The sequence below is a fragment of the Heptranchias perlo genome, chromosome 39 (assembly GCF_035084215.1).
Source record: "Heptranchias perlo isolate sHepPer1 chromosome 39, sHepPer1.hap1, whole genome shotgun sequence".
NCBI classification, from domain to species: domain Eukaryota; kingdom Metazoa; phylum Chordata; class Chondrichthyes; order Hexanchiformes; family Hexanchidae; genus Heptranchias; species Heptranchias perlo.
In genome coordinates, this window is record NC_090363.1 from 6420259 (window position 1) to 6442908 (window position 22650).

General features: G+C 49.4%; 1 protein-coding gene across 2 annotated transcripts; it reads left to right on the forward strand.

Annotated features, from left to right (window-relative positions):
* The first annotated feature begins 9909 nt into the window (after positions 1-9909).
* LOC137305168 (TNF receptor-associated factor 2-like) lies at positions 9910-21723 on the forward strand. Of its 2 annotated transcripts, XM_067973980.1 has the most exons (7): positions 9910-10176; positions 12077-12131; positions 14466-14570; positions 15167-15340; positions 16467-16541; positions 18757-18843; positions 20159-21723. In XM_067973980.1, the coding sequence occupies exons 1-7, from the start codon at positions 10028-10030 to the stop codon at positions 21074-21076; spliced, it is 1563 nt and encodes a 520-aa protein (XP_067830081.1). In that variant the 5' UTR covers positions 9910-10027; the 3' UTR covers positions 21077-21723. The 2 variants fall into 2 exon arrangements, with proteins under 2 accessions (XP_067830081.1, XP_067830082.1); XM_067973981.1 differs by lacking the exon at positions 15167-15340 and having other exon boundaries at positions 9913-10176.
* Positions 21724-22650: the final 927 nt, after the last annotated feature.

Here is a 22650-nt window from a genome sequence, read left to right on the forward strand (position 1 = left end):
ACTGTTAAAATTGGATAGCCCGGTGGTGAAGGATAGAACACAAGAGCCTGGTCTTCAGTTGCTTCCAAGCCTCTATTTCTAGAGATTCCCCTTACACACACACACACACCACATCCTAGTTAAGCTCTCCTATAAAAAGGATACAAGAGAGTCCCCAATTGATACCCACCACCTGAATACAATTAACGCTCACTGATGTAAATCGTACAATTAACATACACCCGAAGGAAAAGAGGACATCCACCAGACCCCACACACCATGCAGATCCCGCGACAAAGTCTCGGAAGAGGCCTGCTGAAGGACGCAATAGTTTAGTAAGGAGATTAGGAGAAACCATGTCTCCCATTGCAAATCGTCCTCCAAACATCCCCTCGGACGCAAAAAAAACCCCAAAGAGCAGGCTCTCCTCATAACAACGGACTTCATATTACCGCAGTGCCTCTCCGTGCTATTCTTAAACCTGTTCCTCTCCAGAGACTTGAGAGCAAAATCTAGGCCGACGCTCCCAGTGCAGTACTGAGGGAGCGCTGCACTGTCGGAGGTGCCATCTTTCGATTGAGACGTTAAACCGAGGCCCCGTCTGCCCTCTCAGGTGGGCGTAAAAGATCCAGTGGCTGCTATTTTGAAGAAAAGCAGGGGAGTTCTCCCCGGTGTCCTGGCTAATATTTCTCCCTCAACCGACATCACTAATACAGATTATCTGGTCATTATCACACTGCTGTTCGTGGGAGCTTGCTGTGTGCAAATTGGGTGGCACGTTTCTTACATTACAACAGTGATTACACTTCAAAAGTACTTCAGTGGCTGTAAAGCGCTTTGGGACATCCTGAGGTCGTGAAAGGCGCTATATAAATGCAAGTCTTTCTTTCTTTCTATCCTGGTGTTGCACCAAGGTGATGCCTGTGGGCCAGGGATCCCAGTGATGTTTGGCTGTGCTGTTGTATCTTGACTCTCTGGGGGCTGCGGAGGCCGTCTGAGTCGTGGAGGGATTTCTCAGCTGGCTGCATTGTCACGGCAGGTGCAAAGGCAGCGATGGCCCTGAATGTTGACACCTACATGGACAGGCATCTGAGGGGGCTGACTGGAGAGGTCACATCACAAAAGGGTGTGCTCAAGTCAAGCCACTTGTGCCTGGTCCTGGATCTGAATGGCCGCTGGTCAGCGGGAGAGTAGACCTGATGGTATCAGTTCGAACCTACAGACCCCAAGAGATGTTTCCCCAGACAACAACAACTTGCATTTATATAGCGCCTTTAATGTAGTAAAAACATCCCAAGGTGCTTCACAGGAGCGGAATCAGACAAAAAAAAATTGACTCTAAGCCAAAGAAGGAGATGTTAGGACAGGCGAGCAAAGGCTTGGTCAAAGAGGTAGTTTTAAGAAGGAGAGAAGAGGCGGAGAGGTTTAGGGAGGGAATTCCAGAGCTTAGGGCCTAGGCAGCGGAAGGCATGGCCGCCAATGGTGGAGTGAAGAAAGTGAGGGATGCGCAAACTCCCAGAAGCTGTTTTCCATTGTCCTCTCCAAATGGTAAGCCAAGGTCTGAAGGCACGGGGTCTAAGCTTCCACACTGGGACGCACTGACTGGTCTGGAGAACTCTCTATTGGAGCTGGGGAAGGGAGGGGGGTTGAATGGGAGAGTGGATGTAGATATTCACGGTGCAACTGGGTAGCGCTGCAGTGCGTCGAGTCCTTCTCGCTTATGGACAACGAGGATGATGTTGGATTTCGCTGTAACCCCTGACCTCAGTGCTCCGATGTGCTCCTCGGTGCCTCCATGTGATGTGCAGCTCATGGTGGCTCTGGTTTGAGCCTGGATACTTCCTTCCCCACTACTCCAACCCGCATTCCCACCAGGACTCTCCAACCCGCACAGCCGGCGACTTTATTGGGGTGGGTGGGGGCAGCGAGGGATGGATGAGGCAAACCCAAACCTGGCCTGAGCCACTCCAGATCAGTGACATGCGGGTGCAGCTTTGAAAATGTTTAGTTGCCTGAATAGTCGCCAGTTGTGGGTGGAGATCCCACGGTGTCTGGGGGCAGGGGACCTGCAGTAGAATCAAACCTCTCTTGTACTGGGACCCTGGCTGTCTTTACTACATAGAACTACGTACATAGAATTACATAGAATTTACAACACTGAAAAAGGCCATTCGGCCCAACTGGTCCAGGCTGGTGTTTATGATCTACACAAACCATCTTCATCTCACCCGATCGACATAACCTTCCTTTCTCCCTCATGTGCTTCTCCAGCTTCCCCCGGAATAGATATTAAACATACTATCCGTCCCAACCCCACACTGTGGTATATTTTTTTATATTCGTTCACGGGATGTGGGCGTCGCTGGCGAGGCCGGCATTTATTGCCCATCCCTAATTGCCCTCGAGAAGGTGGTGGTGAGCCGCCTTCTTGAACCGCTGCAGTCCGTGTGGTGAAGGTTCTCCCACAGTGCTGTTAGGAAGGGAGTTCCAGGATTTTGACCCAGCGACAATGAAGGAACGGCGATATATTTCCAAGTCGGGATGGTGTGTGACTTGGAGGGGAACGTGCAGGTGGTGTTGTTCCCATGTGCCTGCTGCTCTTGTCCTTCTAGGTGGTAGAGGTCGCGGGTTTGGGAGGTGCTGTTGAAGAAGCCTTGGCGAGTTGCTGCAGTGCATCTTGTGGATGGTACACACTGCAGCCACTGTGCGCCGGTGGTGAAGGGAGTGAATGTTTAGGGTGGTGGATGGGGTGCCAATCAAGCAGGCTGCTTTATCTTGGATGGTGTGGAGCTTCTTGAGTGTTGTTGGAGCTGCACTCATCCAAGCAAGTGGAGAGTATTCCATCACACTCCTGACCTGTGCCTTGTAGATGGTGGAAAGGCTTTGGGGAGTCAGGAGGTGAGTCACTTGCCGCAGAATACCCAGCCTCTGACCTGCTCTCGTAGCCACAGTATTTATATGGCTGGTCCAGTTAAGTTTCTGGTCAATAGTGACCCCCATAGTGTTCCATACCCTCACCACTCTCTGAGTAAAGAAATTTACTGAATTCCTTATGCCGGTGGATTGCGTGACCATCAGTCACCTTAGAGCAGATGCTCTGGCTGGCAACTGGGTTAGTGAATCATTACAGATCGCAGCCAGGGGGTGGAGGGAATCTCCTGAACTGCATTGCTTTATTCATCTCACCTCCATCTGGGACATCAAGGTTATTTATTTGGGGTGATTCCCGTTTGTTTGTTGGGGAATTCAGATGCCCTGGGATTAATTGGTAGCCACGGGGTTCATGGTGCTTTCTATCTGGCTGTCACCTGATGTTTTAGAACAAACCTTTTCAGTCACTCCCTCAGCCCAGTGCAAACCATTAATTGTTCTTCCTCTGCCTGCTTTCATTTATTTCCTTTTGAATTTTTTGCACTTAAGATAGGGACCACAGTCTATGGATCTTTTCCCACCTGCTCCCAGATACAGCGGAGGTATAACGCGGGAAAAGTTCACCCCCCCATCACCCCCTGGGCTCGCTGAACCAAATTGGCTCCCGGTCCGGGAACGGCTCGAATTTAAAATTCCCCTCCTTGTTTTCAAATCCCACCATGGCCTCGCCCCCTCCCTATCTCCGTAACCTCCTCCAGCACTGCAAGCCTCCGAGATCCCTGCGCTCCTCCAGTTCTGGTCTCATGTGCCTCTCCGATTTTCGTCGCTCCACCATTGGCGGCCGTGCCTTCAGCTGACTGGGCCCTAAGCTCTGGAATTCCCTCCCTAAACCTCTCCGCCTCTCTCTCCTCCTTTAAAACCTACCTCTTTTACCTGTCCTTTTAACTCTTTATGTGTCTCGGTGTCAAATTCCGTTTGATAACGTTCCTGTGAAGCACCTTGGGGATGTTTTATTACCTTAAAGGAGCAGTATAAATGCAAGTTGCTGTTGTTAGCCCCATGGTTTTCTTTAAGTGAAGCCAAGAGATTGGCAGTTTTTGTAGAATTAATTTCTGTAAGAGAGGGGACGGTCTGAATTTCAGTCAGGACCCTTGGAGGGACAATACTGAAATGCAGCTGGCAGAGGTGAAAGTGGTGTTGTGACCCATGATGCCAGCCTGTCACACCCGTGTCTCGCCCGTAAAAACTATCAGTGCTGTTCGTAGAATCGTAGAATTATACAGCACAGAAAGAGGCCATTCAGCCCATTGTGCCTGTGCTGGCTTTTTGACAGAGCTACCCAATTAGTCTCACACCCACTGTCCTTTCTCCATTGCCCTGCATATTTTCCCTTTTCAAATATTTATCCAATTCCCTTTTGAAAGTTACTATTGAATCTGCTTCCACCGCCCTTTCAGGCAGTGCATTCCAGATCATAACAACTCGCTGCGTAAAAACATAATTCTCCTCATCTCCCCCTCTGGTTCTTTTACCAATTATCTTAAATCTGTCTCCTCTGGTTACTGACCCTCCTGGCACTGGAAACAATTGCTCCTAATTTACTCTCTCAAAACCATTCATGATTTTGAACACCTCTATTAAATCTCCCCTTAACCTTCTCTACTCTAAGGAGAAGCTTCTCCAATCTCTCCATGTAACTGAAGTCTCTCATCCCTGGTACCATTCTAATAAATCCCTTCTGTACCCTCTGAGGCCTTGTCATCTTTCCTAAAGTGCGGTGCCCAGAATTGGACACAATATTCCAGCTCGGGCCTAACCAGTGATTTATAAAGGTTTAGCATAACTTCCTTGCTTTGTACTCTACACCTCTATTTACAAAACCCAGGATCCCGTGTGCCTTTTTAACAGCCTTCTCAACTTGCCCTGCCACCTTCAAATATTTGTGTACATACATCCCAAGGTCTCTAAGTTCCTGCACCCTCTTTAAAATTGTACCATTTAGTTTATATTGCCTCTCCTCATTCTTCCTACCAAAATGTATCACTTCACACTTCGCTGCGTTAAATTCCCCACTGCTGTATTTAATCTTTCTGCAAGGACACTGATACCAATCTGGAAGGAAGGAAAGAAAGAAAATTAAGAAAAGAACAGAACCTTTCATGAGCCATGATGTCCAAAAGTGCTTTACGGCCAATGAAATAGTTTTCGAAGTGTAGCCACTGTTGTAATGTAGGAATTGTGGCAGCTAATTTACACACCGCAAGATCCCACAGACAGCAATGTGACCAGACAATCTGTTTTAATGATGTTGGTTGAGGGATAAATATTTTTACGCCCACCCGGGAGGGCAGACGAGGCCTCGGTCTAATGACTCATCTGAAATAACGGCACCTGCGACAGTGCAGCACTCCCTCGGTACTGCACTGGGAGTGTCTGGACTTGAAGACGTATCCCTTTGACTCAGGGCAGAGAGTCACGAGCCAAGCCTTAATCTTTCTAATATTCTCAAACGAGGAACTTTGTCCAGCATCTTTTAAAAATCCAAGTCAACCACATCTATTGGATTCCCCTCATTTAATATCTCGGTTACTTCCTCAAAGAATTCCAGTTAGTTTGCACAGCAGAAACCAATGACCTACCCCTGGGTCCATTTCTAAAAATGTTTCGGTGTTAATTCTATCCAGTTTGTTGTAATTAGCTTGCGGTCTCCTTCTGCTTTGCCCGTCTCCGTGTTGCCTGCAGGTTACTGTTGGATTTAACAGTCGGGTTTTTCTGCTTCTTTGCTCCCTGGCCAGAGATATTCCACCCATTCATTTGAAACCACCGCCCTGACTGATATCAGGCACCCGAGCAGGCTGCGACCCTGCCGAATAGCTCGGGCCCGCGCTGCGGATTGCGTTCACCCTGGGGGGGGGGGGGGGGGGGGGGGGGGTTGCCAACCCTCCAGGATTGCCCTGGAGTCTCCAGGAATGAAAGGTTAATCTCCTGGACACTACTGCGAGCAAAACACCAGGGGGAAAAAGAAATCATAGGGGGCATTGTGTGGTTTTTTTTTCATTTTCTGGGAGCCGAGGGCAGAGTCCAAAATGTCGCCTGACCTGTGACGCGTATCAAGAACACCCTATAACATTTGCCAATTGCGAGTAAGCGTCAGGTGGCCATATGTCAAGCTGGTGAAACCTCCAGCTAGACGTTGACAACCCCTCTGACTGTTCTCCCTGTGCAATTTGTGAAAAGCCCGACAATCAGTGCTCGCGTGCCTAAGGTGGGCCACATTGCAATGTGGTGAACTGCACCTCCCTGAGTTAGTGAGTCACTCTGGGTTTCCCCATTGAAGAGTGTTTGTTGATGGATGGTTCACCAAACACGCAGACAAAGGTAGAACAAATGGGATTGTCAAGCTGGGTGGAGCTAAACACACAGAGGAAGTGAAAATCTGGATCTGACTGCCCAGACAGGATCTGTGGCTTTGTGAAGCAAACCTCACTCCCTCAAACTGTGCAAATGAGCAGCTGCTTAACATTGCTGTCCGGCTGTTGCCACAACAGCACTGTAGAGAGATGTTGGCAACATAATCTAGCTTTGTCCTGCACAGCCTCATTGCTACGTAATTGTTCCTGTACTGCGCAATTGACTCGATGGGTAAATTAGGGTTGCCAACTCTGGTTGGGCGTATTCCTGGAGGTTTCATCACACGATCCCCTGTCTCCAGCCACCTTCCCCCCGCCCCCTTCATCCCCTACCAGTCAAACAGCCTTTATTCCTTTCTCCAATTTTTTTTATATAACTAATGAACAAAGGTGGTCCCAGAAAATGGAAAAAAAAAACACACAATAATTTCTTTTTCCCCCTGGTTTTTTGCTCGCAGTATTGTCCAGGAGATTAACCTTTCATTCCTGGAGACTCCAGGGCAATCCTGGAGGGTTGGCAACCCCCCCCCGCCAAGGGTGAACGCAGTCCGCAGCGCGGGCCCGAGCTATTCGGCAGGGTCGCAGCCTGCCTGATATCAGTCAGGGCGGTAGTGTAAAATGAATGGGTGGAATATCTCGGGCCAGGGAGCAAAGAAGCAGAAAAACCCGACTGTTAAATCCAACACTAACCTGCAGGCAACACGGAGACGGGCAAAGCAGAAGGAGACCGCAAGCTAATTACAACAAACTGGATAGAATTAACACCAAAACATTTTTAGAAATGGACCCAGGGGTAGGCCATTGGTTTCTGCTGTACAAACTAACTGGAATTCTTTGAGGAAGTAACCGAGATATTAAATGAGGGGAATCCAATAGATGTGGTTGACTTGGATTTTTAAAAGACGCTGGACAAAGTTCCTCGTTTGAGAATATTAGAAAGATTAAGACTCATGGAATAAATGACAACTTGTCTGAGAATGGTCTTGGCAGCAGAAGTGGTGACAAATGGAAAATGCTTTCCATAGGTAAAACTAACCAGTGGGGTTTCAGAGGGATATGTTATATTTTATTCACTGTCAGGATGTGGGCACCGCTGGCAAGACCTATTGGGCATTTATTGCCCATCCCTAGTTGCCCTGAGACGGTGATGGTGGACATTCTTGAACCGCTGGTAGATACAACTGAGTGGCTTGTTAGGCCACAGAGGGCAGTTAAGAGTCAACCATGTTGGTGTGGGACTGGACACCAGACCGGGAGAGGGCGGCAGGTTTCCTCCCCTAAAGGACATCAGTTGGGTTTTTAACGACAATCCGACAGCTTCATGGTCATTTTTACTGAGAGCGGCTTTTTCATGTCAAAACTGAATTCAATTTCGCAAAATGCCGTGGGATTTGAATTCACGTCTCAGGGATTATTAGTCCAGTAGCATAACCACTGTACCACTTAATACATACAGACGCATGGATATGGACTGATTCATAGAGATAGATAGCGACAGACAGGCATGGACAGATGGAAATAGATACACAAGACAGGGAGGTGGATAGAGATAAGTCGATTAAGGCAGACACATTGTTCATTCATTTTAAACTTTCATACTTAATGCTCCTCCCTCATGTTTTTCCTTTTTGAAACGTGATTATCCAAACTGCATTCAATATCCCAAGTGAGGCCGACCAGTGCATTGGAAAGCCTCAGTATACGTCTATAGACTTTTTGCTTCACTATTCTGGCTATGTAACCCAATATTCTATCTGCGTTTCTAATTGGCATTGGAATAGTGAAGTCTGGAGGTAATAAAAACATGGATGAGGGTTTCAGCGGGAGATGGGCTGAGGCAGGGGTGGGAACGGGCGATGGTGCAGAGGTGGTCGTGGGTGATCTCCGTGACGGAGAGGATAAGGAGCTCATCTCAGGGTCAAATAGGACTCCGAGGCTGGTTCCTGAGACAGTGGAATCGGTGGTCAGGGAACGGAGTTTGAGGTGGGGCCGAAGACAATGGCTTCGGTCTTCCCAATGTTTAATTGGAGGAAATCGCAGGTTAACCAGTACTGGATATCGGACAAGCAGGCTGACAACACAGAAGCGTAGGAGGGGTCGAGAGAGGTGGAGGTGAGGCAGAGCTGGGTGTCATCAGCGTACAGTGGAACCTGATGTGTTTTCGGATGATGTCGCCGGGGGGGCAGCATGTAGATGAGAAATAGGAGGGGGCCAAGGATAGTTCCGTGGGGGCCTCCAGAGGTAACAGTGCGGGAATGGGAAGAGAAGCCACTGCAGCTGATTCTCGGGCTCCGACTGGATAGATAATGGAACCAGGCGAGGGGCAGTCCCACCTAGCTGGACGACGGAGGAGAGGCTGGAGGAGGATGGTGTGTGGTCAACTGTGCCAAAGGCTGCAGACAGGTCGAGAAGGATGAGGAGGGATAGTTCACCACGGTCACAGTCATACAGGATATCATTTGTGACTTTGATAAGGGCTGTTTCAGTACTGTGGCAGGGACGGACCTTATTGGAAAGGTTCAAACAGGGAATTGAGGGAAAGGTTGGCACAGATTTGGGAGGCGACAACACGTTCAAGGACTTTGGAGAGGAAAGGGAGATTGGAGATGGGGTGGTAGTTTGCAAGGGCAGAGGGGTTAAGGGTAGGTTTTTTCAGGAGGTGGGTAATGATGGTAGATTTGAAAGGGAGACAGTACCTGAAGAAGGGAAAGTGTGTACAATGTCAGGGCCCAGGGGGGGAAAGTTGCAGTTTAATGATAGAGAGATGAAGGTGAAGGGGAAATCCTCATCAAGTCGCTTAAAATAGTAAACAATTTTACAACACCAAGTTATAGTCCAGCAATTTTATTTTAAATTCACAAGCTTTCGGAGGCTTCCTCCTTCCTCAGGTGACCTGACGAAGGAGGAAGCCTCCGAAAGCTTGTGAATTTAAAATAAAATTGCTGGACTATAACTTGGTGTTGTAAAATTGTTTACAATTGTCAACCCCAGTCCATCACCGGCATCTCCACATCTTAAAATAGTAAACGGCAAACTCAAGACGAAGCCAGGTTATTACTGTGAGGTCAGTCAGACCTTACATCTTATATCAGCGAAAATTAAACTCAAAACAGATCTCAGAAACAATTCCTTTGCTGAAAGGGCATTTCAGATTTGCAGTCATCTACTGCGTAAGGCAGCGGAATCAAAGATGTTAAGGGGGAGGGCTGAAGATGCGATTGGAAGCTTGTCTGGGTGAGTTGAATGAGCAGAGTGGGAGCAGATTGAAGGCCTTTGCATGTTCTATTTAAATCCCATCCAGCTGTGACTAAACCCAGGGGCACACTTCTCAGACAGGCTTATTTCCCGTGACAATGAGTGCACCAAATTCGATTTCGCTTTCCTCTCCCCCGAGTTGCTGAGGTCCCCCCCCCCCACTGGGGTTGAGTCATTAATTTACCATCAGAAGCGGCCAGGCTTCCCACTCAGCAGTGCTGTGGAAGGAGTGCCTCCCGTCCCCGCCCCCTGTCCTGTCAATCAAGCCTGAAACTGACAAGACGTCAGCACCTCCCGGGCTGGATTCCAGGGCGATGGGGGGCGTGGCGTGGCGTGAACGCTACGTCACAAAGGGGGAATGACGCACAGGGAATTCCTCCCTCAGGGTTCTTTAAAGTCTCCCGCCAACAGCTTTGTTACAATTACAAATCTGCGATACAAAAAAAAAACACAGGCGCTCCTGCCTGGCTTTAGTTTCACTTGGATTTCACCTCCGTTGGAAAAAAAGGAGATGGTCGCCCTGGTCTCTGGCATCATCCCGGTCGATCAGACCCACAGCTCCTGCCTCCTGTGCTCCGCCTGTCGCTTTCTGCTCATCAAACCCAAGCAGACCGAGTGCGGACACCGATACTGCACCGCCTGCCTAGAGAACCTCTTCAAGTGAGTTTGATCGGGTTTTTTTTTTGGAAGCATTTGTGATGTGTTGTTTCCAATTTTGGGAGGGAGAGGAGGGAACTTGCGGTGGTGGTGAGGAGAGGAGGGATGATGGCGGGGGGGGGGGGGGAGGAGAGGAGGGATGATGGGGGTGAGGAATTGGGGGAGGTGAGGAGAGGAGGGATGATGGGGGGGGGGTGAGGAGAGGAGGGATGATGGGGGTGAGGAGATGGGGGAGGTGAGGAGAGGAGGGATGATGGGGGGGTGAGGAGAGGAGTGATGATGGGGGGGGGGGGTGAGGAGAGGAGGGATGATGGGGGGGGGGTGAGGAGAGGAGGGAAGATGGGGGGGGTGAGGAGAGGAGGGATGATGGGGGGGGTGAGGAGAGGAGGGATGATGGGGGGGGTGAGGAGAGGAGGGATGATGGGGGGGGTGAGGAGAGGAGGGATGATGGGGGGGGTGAGGAGAGGAGGGATGATGGGGGGGGTGAGGAGAGGAGGGATGATGGGGGGGGGTGAGGAGAGGAGGGATGATGGGGGGGGTGAGGAGAGGAGGGATGATGGGGGGGGTGAGGAGAGGAGGGATGATGGGGGGGGGGTGAGGAGAGGAGGGATGATGGGGGGGGGTGAGGAGAGGAGGGATGATGGGGGGGGTGAGGAGAGGAGGGATGATGGGGGGGGTGAGGAGAGGAGGGATGATGGGGGGGGTGAGGAGAGGAGGGATGATGGGGGGGGTGAGGAGAGGAGGGATGATGGGGGTGAGGAGAGGAGGGATGATGGGGGTGAGGAGAGGAGGGATGATGGGGGGGGTGAGGAGAGGAGGGATGATGGGGGGATGAGGAGAGGAGGGATGATGGGGAGGGCGGTGAGGAGAGGAGGGATGATGGGGGGGGTGAGGAGAGGAGGGATGATGGGGGGGGGGGGGTGAGGAGAGGAGAGATGATGGCGGGGGGGGGGGGGGGCGGTGAGGAGAGGAGGGGGCTCCATCCCTGATCAGCGCCGAGTCTGTTGATCTCAGCTGGGCTGGCTGCATGGCTTTCACGATTGTATCTTTTTGGGTTGGTTGAACATCTGACACATGCAAGAAACCCATCACCATCTGTGAAGGATCTGCAAAGCAAGCTCCTGAGAATTTCACCCCACTAGGGATGCAACGCACTTACAAAGTCCAAGGAAACTTTGTTGCAGGTTGCCAATAGTTAAGATTTGGCCACTCCCATGAGTGGGTGCTGGAGTTTAACCAGTTAAAACCACCCCGCTTTTTAAAAATTCATTCTCGGGATGTGGGTGTCACTGCAAGGCTGACGTTTGTTGCCCATCCCTAGTTGTCCATGAGAAGATGGTGAGGGACCTTCTTCTTGAACCGCTGCCATCCGTGTGGTGAAGGTTCTCCCACAGTGCTGTTAGGGAGGGAGTTCCAGCATTTTAACCCAGCGACGGAGAAGGAACAGGTGATACATGTCCCAGTCGGGATGGCTTGTGACTTGGCGGGTGATGGTGTTCCCACGCACCTGCTACCCTTGTCCTTCTAGGTTGCGGGTTTGGATGGTGCTGCCCAAGAAGCCTTGGTGAGCATGTTAGCACACAGCCTCCCCTATGCTTCCTGCTGTTGCCCTGGTAGGACCTCCCTGGTAAGGGGTTAACTGGATCCGAGTAGAAAGAAGCTTAGTCACATCTGGACGATGGAGGTGGGAAAATCAGATGGGCATCTCGCTCCTGATTGCGGTCCAACGATCCTGTTGGAAGCTGCATGATTGCGGATAGGACAGTGCTTGAGTGTGATGCCTCTCACGGTGGGAATAGCCCAACAAACCTCAGCAATGGGTCGGTTTAAAATATGGAAAGATGCAGAAAACTGGCAGTACCGAGTCAGAGTCACCGAATGTGAAAATATCCTTTATTTCCAGAACAGATAATGAGGCAGACTGCAGCGTTTGTCAAAAGAAGATTCTTCGTTCCAAGGTAGGGAATATAATTTTTTTTGCCAATGTCCTCTTTAACTGGCAGCTTTGCTTGAAGGGGGTGGGGTTTTCTCCTGGGGCGCCAGATACTGGTAACTAGGGTAGATCTGAGTGACTGTATTGTGTGTGCGTGTTACACTGTGTGTAACCTGGAAAATCACTTAGAGAGTAACGGATATCAGGGGAGTGAGTTACAGGCTGGAATCTAATCGAGGGGTTTGGGTGGTTTATATATAGAATAATGGATACCTGGGAGTGAGTTACAGGCTGGAATCTAATCGAGGGGTTTGGGTGGTTTATATATAGAATAATGGATACACTGGGAGTGAGTTACAGACTGGAATCTAATCGAGGGGTTCAGATGGTTTATATATAGAATAATGGATACACTGGGAGTGAGTTACAGACTGGAATCTAATCGAGGGGTTCAGATGGTTTATATATAGAATAATGGATACCTGGGAGTGAGTTACAGGCTGGAATCTAATCGATGAGTTCAGATGGTTTATATATAGAATAATGGATACCTGGGAGTGAGTTACAGGCTGGAATCAATTCGAGGGGTTCAGGTGGTTTATATATAGAATAATGGATACACTGGGAGTGAGTTACAGGCTGGAATCAAATCGAGGGGTTCAGGTGGTTTATATATAGAATAATGGATGCACTGGGAGTGAGTTACAGGCTGGAATCTAATCGAGGGGTTCAGATGGTTTATATATAGAATAATGGATACCCGGGAGTGAGTTACAGGCTGGAATCTAATCGATGAGTTCAGATGGTTTATATATAGAATAATGGATACCTGGGAGTGAGTTACAGGCTGGAATCTAATCGAGGGGTTCAAATGGTTTATATATAGAATAATGGATACACTGGGAGTGAGTTACAGGCTGGAATCTAATCGATGAGTTCAGATGGTTTATATATAGAATAATGGATACACTGGGAGTGAGTTACAGACTGGAATCTAATCGATGAGTTCAGATGGTTTATATATAGAATAATGGATACCTGGGAGTGAGTTACAGGCTGGAATCAAATCGAGGGGTTCAGGTGGTTTATATATAGAATAATGGATACACTGGGAGTGAGTTACAGACTGGAATCTAATCGATGAGTTCAGATGGTTTATATATAGAATAATGGATACCTGGGAGTGAGTTACAGACTGGAATCTAATCGAGGGGTTCAAATGGTTTATATATAGAATAATGGATACACTGGGAGTGAGTTACAGGCTGGAATCTAATCGAGGGGTTCAGATGGTTTATATATAGAATAATGGATACCCGGGAGTGAGTTACAGGCTGGAATCTAATTGTGGTTGGTTTATTAGAATGATGGATACCTGGAATCTATTGGAGCAGTGGGAGAGAGCCACACACCTACAAAGTGATGACTAATTGGGGTATAGCCGTGGTTTGAACACAATGCTTTGATGCCATGCTGCAATCACTCTCTGATTCACCGCTTTTAATGCGTGTGGGGTACAGAGACTTCACCCTGCCTTGTCGGGTACATGCGTGGGTGGTAGCTGGCAGTGATTTTTGACTGTTGCTGGGGCTCACAGCAGACGGTTAATTGTTCTTATGTCATTACTTTAGAAATAACCTGCACGTCATTCCTGGGAATTTCCATCCCCACTGCCAGGAATTTTAATTGAACAAAATAGGTGAATTACAAGAAGGAACTAAAACTCGCAGGGAGGTCACTGGAGGGACTGAGCACTCTGTTCTGCTTTTGCTATGCATCCATTCTGTGTTCATTGGGTACGGTAGCATAGTGGTTATGTCACTGGACCAGTAATCCAGAGAATGTGGCTTCTCCTTGAGAAGTGGTTAGAATGGTTTTAGATTGTTAAGGCACTGGGAACAGATCTCTAGCAGGATGAAGGTGTTCAGAGAAGATGGTCCTCGCTTAAGCCTTGGCTCAGTCGGTAGCCTCTGAGTCAGAGGGGTTGCGGTCTCAAGACCCACTCTAGAGACTTGAGCAAATAATCTAGGCTGACTCCTCTGTGCAGTTCCGTCAGAGGTTAAACGGAGGCCCTGTCTGCTCTCTCAAGTGGATGTGAAAGATCCCATGAAGGGGCAGGGGAGTTCTCCCCGGTGTCCTGGCTAATATTTATCTCAACCGACCGATGATCTGATAATTATCTCATTGCTGTTTGTGGGATCTTGCTGTGCGCCAATTGGCTGCCGTGCTTCCTACATTACGACAGTGACTGGTTGTGGAGCACTTTGGGACGTGCTGGGGCCCTGAAAGTGGCTATATAAAGGCAAGCCCTTCCCTTTGAGTCTTTTGGTCTAATGCCTCATTCCTGCCCATCTCACAGGTTTACGTCGATAGAGCTGCTGAAAATGATGCTTTCAGCACGAAAATCCAATGCCCGGCTTATCAAGAGGGCTGTGATTGGACGGGATCGCTCCGAAGCTATCTGGTAAGAGGGTGAAATTACTTTTGGGAATTTGGAAGTGAGGATAGACAAGATTGAGGGGGAAATTGACTAAAATTGGCCACTCGGGCGCTGACTGCCTGTTTCCCCTTTTTTTGTAACTGATTGGCAGTAGCATCGCTGCCAAATCTACAGCTTACTGCAAAGGGGGCATTATTCCCGAGAAGAGCAGGGGAGTTCTCCCAAGAAGAGCAGGGGTGTCCTGGGCCAATATTTATCCCTCAACCAACATCACTAAAAACAGATTATCTGGTCATTTATCACATTGCTGTTTGTGGGATCTTGCTGTGCGCAAATTGGCTGCTGCGTTTCCTACATTACAACTTCAAAAAGTGTACTCCATTGGCTGTAAAGCGCTTTGGGACGTCCTGAGGTCCTGAAAGGCGCTATATAAATGCAAGCCCTTTTCTTTCCCTTGGTTATGGTGCCTTTCCCGGTCTTGACACTGATGTTGTCCAAGTGGAAACTGAATCCTCTGGGTCAATGTCTGGTACGAGAGGGAACCATTTCCTTCTGTGGATTTTCTTTTGACCGTTATTTGACTGTCGACCTCTCTGTGACCCCCCCCCCCCTCCCCCCAGTGCACGCACCGGGCCCAGTGCGATTTCCACGTGCTCCCGTGCGCCAACGTGGCGTTCGGCTGCGAGGCCGTCGGCCCCAGGAAGAAGATGACGGCTCACGAGAGCCGGGAATGCGGGTGGCAGATGGAGCTGTGCCCAAGATGCGAGACGTTCTGCATCCACAAGCTGCTGGAGGTGGGTGTCGCGGCACGGCGGCCTTATTACCGTCTCTCCCGTGGGACAAACCGTAGAAGCGGGTGCGGGCGAGAGGGGAGGGTGGGGGCCAGCAAAGGAAGACCCCACAAAGGGGGTGAAGTGCTCCCCCTGAGGTCACCCGCAGAGTCTCCTGCTCAAGAACGCAGGCCCAGGCGCCTTTCCTGCCCTGTGGCTCAGTTGGTAGAACTCACGCCTCTGAGTCAGAAGGTTGAGGGTTCGAGTCCCACTCCAGAGACTTGAGCACATCATCTGGGCTGACACACTCCCAGTGCAGTGCCGAGGGAGCGCTGCACTGTCAGAGATGCCGCCTTTCGGATGCGACTTTAAACCGAGGCCCCGTCTGCCCTCTCGGGTGAATGTAGAAGATCCCACGGCCGCTATTTCGAAGAAGCGCAGGGGAGTTCTCCCCAGTGTCCTGGCCGATCTTTATCATTCATCGACCGTCACTCTAAGAAAAAATGGAGCTTGCATTTATATAGCGCCTTTCAGGACATCCCAAAGCGCTTTACAGCCAATGAAGTACTTCTGAAGTGTAGTCACTGTTGTAATGTAGGGAAACATGGCAGCCAATTTGCGCACAGCAAGATCCCATAAACAGCAATGAGATAAATGACCAGATAATCTGCTTTAGTGTGATGTTGGTTGGGGGATAACTATTAGCCAGGACGCCGGGGAGAACTCCCCTGTTCTTCGAAATAGCGCTGTGGGATCTTTTACATCTGAGAGGGGGCAGGCGGGGCCTCGGTTTGACGTCTCTTCCGAAAGAGGGCACCTAGATTTTGTGATCAAGTGGAAATTGAACCCACAACCTTCTCTCTCCAAGGTGAGATTGGGCCACTGCTGACGTGTAGGGAAAGGGAGGCAGAGGGGAGTTCGGCGGTTTTGAGGCCCTGGGAACAAATGAGTTGGGGTAGAAGATGGTATGATGAGTTTCCATCCGGAGAGTCTAGAGAGGAGGAGCAGCACAATGGGTGCGGTACTTGGAGCTTATAGTGGTAAAAGGGAGGAAAATTCAGAGAAATATCTCCTGAAACCTTTTCATCATGCCACCGGCCAGCCGAGCTCCAGTGCTGATTTAATCACCTGTTTCTCTTGTTCCTTTTAGGACCACATGTTGATGTGTGGGAAACGGAAGGAGCAGTGTCCAGTTTGTGGCACAGCGGACTTAACCAAAGCAGATGTAAGTAAGATGGCCTTTCATTGTTTTAAATATCACACGTACAATTAGAGTGGAAACAGGAGTCCTTTCAGTTCCAAACTATCTAAAACGCGCTGGAATTTCCTGGGTATTTTACACGTGCAATTGGGGCAATTTTTTGGCATAAAGGATCAAGCAAACTCGGGTGCAATTGTGTCAGGCGTGTAATTACACTAAGCCAGAATTTCCTCTATCTTTTACGCCCGTCTATATATCCATAACTTGGCTCATTACAATGGCTCTGCTCCCAGGCTACACCCAAATTTCCCTCAGCTACGCTGGTTGAAAACAGGTGTAAATTTAAGCTCAGAGGGAAACAGTAATTTTTCCCGGTGTTTTATTGCGATTGATTTATTTTTTTTGTTTAAAAGCAATTTTTAAAAGGTATTTTTGTCCTCACTGAGGCTTACATTGTGTTTTCTGTTTCTTTGAATGCATTTTTATGGCTTCAGTATGAGTCACGTTAAAAACTGGGACAGTGTCTGTGATTGCTTGTCCTTAGACATACTGGGCCGAATGACTTGAAACTCCAAGGAAGAACACATGTTGAGTTCTGTGTTCTCCTCGGGCCCTGATTGTTTGTGCTGATTTAAACTTATGCTGAATTTTACTTCCCGAGATTGGCCAGAAATTCAGGCGTAAAATGATAGCTGCAAAACGGGCGTAATTTTGGGTGTAACTTCCCAGTTACGCCCCATCAGGAAATTCCACCCCAGTATTTAGATAATACCTCGGAGAGACTGCAGCGTTTACGGTCCAAAGCTCAGGGTTTCGGTAAATTGCTGGGGGATGGAGTTTGATCGATTTTACGGCATCAGCTCAACCCTTAATGAGAAAGTTGAGTTGCAATCATTCTCAATCTCTCTGTCTCTATTTCTGTCTCTCTGTCTCTATTTCTGTCTCTATTTATTTCTGTCTCTCTGTCTCTATTTCTGTCTCTATTTCTGTCTCTCTGTCTCTGCCTCTCCATAATCTGGAAGTTACTGTTCCCCATATTCGTGGATGAATTCTCATGTGACGTCCTTTGTCTATTTCCATGAGGCTGTTATCCCATTTATAATAAATGGGCAGAGGAATGTAATATGAGCACATTGAGTGATTGTTTGCTAATTTTGTAGGTTTGTATATCTCTGTCTCCCTCTCTCTCTGCCTCCCTGTCTCTCCCTCTCTCTCTGCCTCCCTGTCTCCCTCTCTCTCTGCCTCCCTGTCTCCCTCTCTCTCTGCCTCCCTGTCTCCCTCTCTCTCTGCCTCCCTGTCTCCCCCTCTCTCTGCCTCCCTGTCTCCCTCTCTCTCTGCCTCCCTGTCTCCCTCTCTCTCTGCCTCCCTGTCTCCCTCTCTCTCTGCCTCCCTGTCTCTCTCCTTCTCTGCCTCCCTCCCTCTCTCCCTCTCTGCCTCCCTCTCTCCCTCTCTCTCTGCCTCCCTCTCTCCCTCTCTGCCTCCCTCTCTCCCTCTCTGCCTCCCTCTCTCCCTCTCTGCCTCCCTCTCTCCCTCTCTCTCTGCCTCCCTCTCTCCCTCTCTGCCTCCCTCTCTCCCTGTCTCCCTCTCTCTCTGCCTCCCTGTCTCCCTCCCTCTCTGCCTCCCTGTCTCTCTCCTTCTCTGCCTCCCTCCCTCTCTCCCTCTCTGCCTCCCTCTCTCCCTCTCTCTCTGCCTCCCTCTCTCCCTCTCTGCCTCCCTCTCTCCCTCTCTGCCTCCCTCTCTCCCTCTCTGCCTCCCTCTCTCCCTCTCTGCCTCCCTCTCTCCCTCTCTGCCTCCCTCTCTCCCTCTCTCTCTGCCTCCCTCTCTCCCTCTCTGCCTCCCTCTCTCCCTGTCTCCCTCTCTCTCTGCCTCCCTGTCTCCCTCCCTCTCTGCCTCCCTCCCTCTCTCCCTCTCTGCCTCCCTCCCTCTCTCCCTCTCTCCCTCCCTCCCTCTCTCCCTCTCTGCCTCCCTCCCTCTCTCCCTCTCTGCCTCCCTCTCTCCCTCTCTGCTTCCCTCTCTCCCCCTCTGCCTCCTCACCTCCTTTTAATATAAATGATTGTGGTTTGTTCCTAAATTGGTGAAGTCAGAGATTAGTAAATCAGCTGGTTTTCTGGGCTGTGACAGAGTCTGGGGAGTCCTTATCACAAACCCGATTAACCTCTCTGTATAAAGCTGGCAGTTCGTTCGATTCCTGCTGTGACGAAGACCCAACAATTTAATCCGTATCTTTTTTCTCCTACAGTTGGAGCAACACTGTGACCCGCAACATGGCTCCTGCCCCAATGTCAAGGTTCCCTGTCCCTTTAAAGATGTCGGCTGCCAGGAACAGGTTGGTATCCTCAAAACTTCGTCAATCTGCTGACTGCTGATGTATCTGACCTTCGCGATGAAACTCCTTCACATCACTCCCCTGATGGTCATGTACCTTGTGCGGTACTGAGCCATGAATTGAATCATACAGCGCAGAAGGAGGCCATTCAGCCCCTCGTGCCTGTGCTGGCTCTTGGAAAGAGCGATCCAATTAGTCTCACTCCCCTGCTCTTTTCCCGTAGCCCTGCAAATTTTTCCTTTTCAAGTATTTATCCAATTCCCTTTTTGAAAGCTACTACTGAATCTGCTTCCTTTCAGGCAGTGCGTTCCAGATCATAACAACTCGCTGTGTAAAAAAAATAATTCTCCTCATCTCCCCCTCTGGTTCTTTAGGCAATTATCTTAAATCTGTGTCCTCTGGTTACCGACCCTCCTGCCAGTGGAAACATCTTCTCCTTATTTACTCTATAAAAACCCTTCATGATTTTGAACATCTCTATTAAATCTCCCCTTGACCTTCTCTGCTCAAAGGAGAACAATCCCAGCTTCTCTCGACATAACATAGAGCTCAGGAAAAGACCCATTTTGAATCCCTGGTTTCAGTAAGGTGTGTGTGTATTGCGGGGGTAGGTGGGGGGATTTAGTGCCCCGATATTTACCTCCAACTCCCCGAGAGAGGGGCATTCAGCCAGGACTGTGGAATCTCGGGTGAAGACGGTATAGGGTTCGGCTGTGATGAGTTCATTGACTGACTGACTGACACTTAGTGTGCAAGCTCACACACGGAGATATGCCTGTTTGGGTGAAGTACTAAAGAAAGGCTTGCATTTATATAGCGCCTTTCACTACCTCAGGATGTCCCAAAGCGCTTTACAGCCGATGAAGTGCAGTCAGTGTTGTAATGTAGGAAATGCGGCAGCCAATTTGCGCACAGCAAGATCCCACAAACAGCAATGTGAGAATGACTGGATAATCTGTCTTTAGGTGTTGGTTGAGGGATAAATACTGGCCAGGGCACTCGAGGAGAACTCCCCTGCTCTTCTTCGAAATAGTGCCATGGGATCTTTTGATTCCACCTGAGAGGGCAGACGTGACCTCAGTTTAATGTTTCATCTGAAAGGCGGCAGCTCAGACAGTGCAGCTCTCCCTCAGTACTGGCACTGGGAGTGTCAGCCTAGATTTTGTGCTCGAGTCTCTGGAGTGGGACTCAAACCCACGATATACTAAAGGGCGTCTGGTGCCCAGGGCACCATTCCACAGCATGAATCGGGAGGAGCAAATAAAGTAAATGGAAGCTCTTTAATGACTCTTTAATGTTGCTCTTTATCCAACAGCCTGAGAGACGAGATCTGGACGCCCACCTGCGAGATGGCCAACAGGCACACCTTCTGCAGATGCTGTCGCTAACCACCAGCCTGCAATCGCGGAAACTCAGCCAAAAGGAGCTGAGCGAGAGCTTCAAGCAGCACACGGCGGATGAAGTTCTGAACCCGGGGGCGAGTGACCCCTTGAAGCAGGGGACGGGCAGCAAGGCTTCAGGATCCGGAGCTGCCTCGGAGAGGTCAAGAGGGGCGGACCCTAGCGTCCTGGCTCTTGCCAGGACAACGGACGGCCTGGAGAAGGCTGTTTGTGGCCTCAACGGGGACCTGGACAAGTACGGGCAGGTCATCGAGGTGCTGCAGCAAAAGTGTCTCTACTACGAGCAGGTCCTACACGGCCTCCAAAGGAAAAGTAGGACAACGGAAAGCCCCAGTGGCCATGTCGGGTCTTCCTCGCCAATAAGCACCAATGGCGTGCTCGTTTGGAAAATCAAAGATTTTTCTTCTCACTTGATGGCGGCCAAGTCGGAGCAGAAACCATCGTTCTATTCACCATCTTTCTCCACCCACCCATTTGGCTACCAGCTGTGCTGTCGGATCTATCCCAACGGCGATGGGAACGGGAAGGGCAGCCACATCTCCCTCTTCCTGGCCATCATGAAGGGGGAGTATGACGAGGTCCTGCCCTGGCCCTTCAAGCAAAAGGTCACCTTCATGCTCCTGGACCAAGCGAACCAGAAGCACATCAAGGAGTCCTTCTCCCCTGACGTTCTCAGCGGCTCCTTTCAGAAGCCAAGGAGCCACATGAACATAGCTAGTGGGTGCCCCACGTTTGTAAGGCATGACCTCTTTCTGAAGCCACTGAGTCACTACCTGAAGAATGACACCATTTACATCAAGGTTGTCGTTGACCCAACAGGAGTTACAATGTAAACGTTTTTGTTTGGAACTGTTGAGGGGTGATGGGATCGCTCCCTCTTTGACTTAGCGCTTAAGGACATCGCCCGGTGTGGCACTCAGCCATGGGGGGCTTTGATCCTCAGTAGGTGCTTAGCCGATCTCAACTCAGGAACTGGGAGCATTGCTACAATTGGCCTTGGTGCTTTTTGACCGGTGAATGGGAAAATCCATGGTTTCCGGTCCTGATTGGCGTCCGGTCATCCCTGCGCGGAGAGCAGACGGACGGACGGAATTGACGGGCAGGAAAAGACCATCTGGTCCATCAAGCGTGCCCCACACCTCAAGATGGCTGGACCACTGTGACTCAACACTTTCTCCCTCCACAACCATGTAATCTCCCTGGGAGAGCAGGAAGTGCGGAAGGGTCGGAGAAGGAGAGATTTATACAGCAGTTCTTGCAAGCTGGTGAATTGGGCTTCACTTTTCTTCGGGGGGGGGCCCAGTGTGCACTGCTAGCTTGGTGTATCACTGCGGCTCCTTGTTACTGCACTTTAATGATCAGGAAATACAGTTCTATTTATTTATTTATTGATGTGACTAATTTATTGACTGTTTTTTGCGTTGTATTGATTGCAAATTGCTGTGCTGATTCTGAATAAAAGCTCATATAATGTGCAGAACTGTTGTGTGTTTAATGAACTCAGCTGCCAGTAACTACAAGTGAGCCGACAGGTCACCATCTATAGTGATGTAAATGTGTGTGTTTAGTGACACACTTATTACCACTCCAGCAATTCAATAAAGGCTTTACCACAATAAAGCTCTCCTTACTGTGTCAGCCGTGGCTCAGTTGGTAGCCCTCTTGCTTCTGAATGAGAAGGTTGTGGGCTCGTAGGCCCATTCCAGGCTGATGTTCCCAGTGCAGTACTGAGGGAGCACTGCACTACCAGAGATGCTGTCTTTCGAGATGAGCTGTTAAACTGAGAGTCTGTCTGCCCTCTTAGGAGGGTGTAAAAGATCCCATTGCACTATTTCGAAGAAGAGCAGAGAAACAATATTTATCTCTCAACCAACATCACTAAAACATTATTTGGTCATTATCACATTGCTGTTTGTGGGAGCTTGCTGTATGCAAATTGGCTGCTGCATTGCCTCCATTACAACAGTGATTACACTTCAGAAAGTACCTCATTATTTGTAAAGTGCTTTGGGACGTCCGGAGGTCGTGAATGGCGCCATATAAATGCAAGTTCTTTCTTTGCTGGGCATACTGACTCAAAATAGGCCTAAAAGGGAGGGCAGTACATCTCTGCGGAGGAGAGGGGAACAATATATCTAATCGTAGAGATAATTAAGGGAATGAAAAAGATAAATGCAGAAAAGTGCTTTAAATTTCAAGAGTAGGACAGGCTAAAATTAGGAAAAAGCAAATTTAAGTGACCGATACATTGGATGGACGGGCGGATTTGGCGGTGGAAGAGAATAACCCTAAAATAATTTCAGAAGCAACTGGTTGCTGCAATGGGGGGAGCTTTTCTTTCTCTGGGTGGATGAACCCAGAGGCAGTAGTAGAGGCGGGTACAATTTTGTCTTTTAAAAAGCATTTG

Bases quoted from the DNA above. Each gene is read 5' to 3' on its own strand.
- LOC137305168 (XM_067973980.1), top strand. From the start codon at position 10,028: ATGGTCGCCCTGGTCTCTGGCATCATCCCGGTCGATCAGACCCACAGC. The intron at 12,132-14,465 runs GTAGGGAATATA...CCCATCTCACAG, and splicing joins AGAAGATTCTTCGTTCCAAG to GTTTACGTCGATAGAGCTGC. The intron at 18,844-20,158 runs GTTGGTATCCTC...TTTATCCAACAG, and splicing joins ATGTCGGCTGCCAGGAACAG to CCTGAGAGACGAGATCTGGA.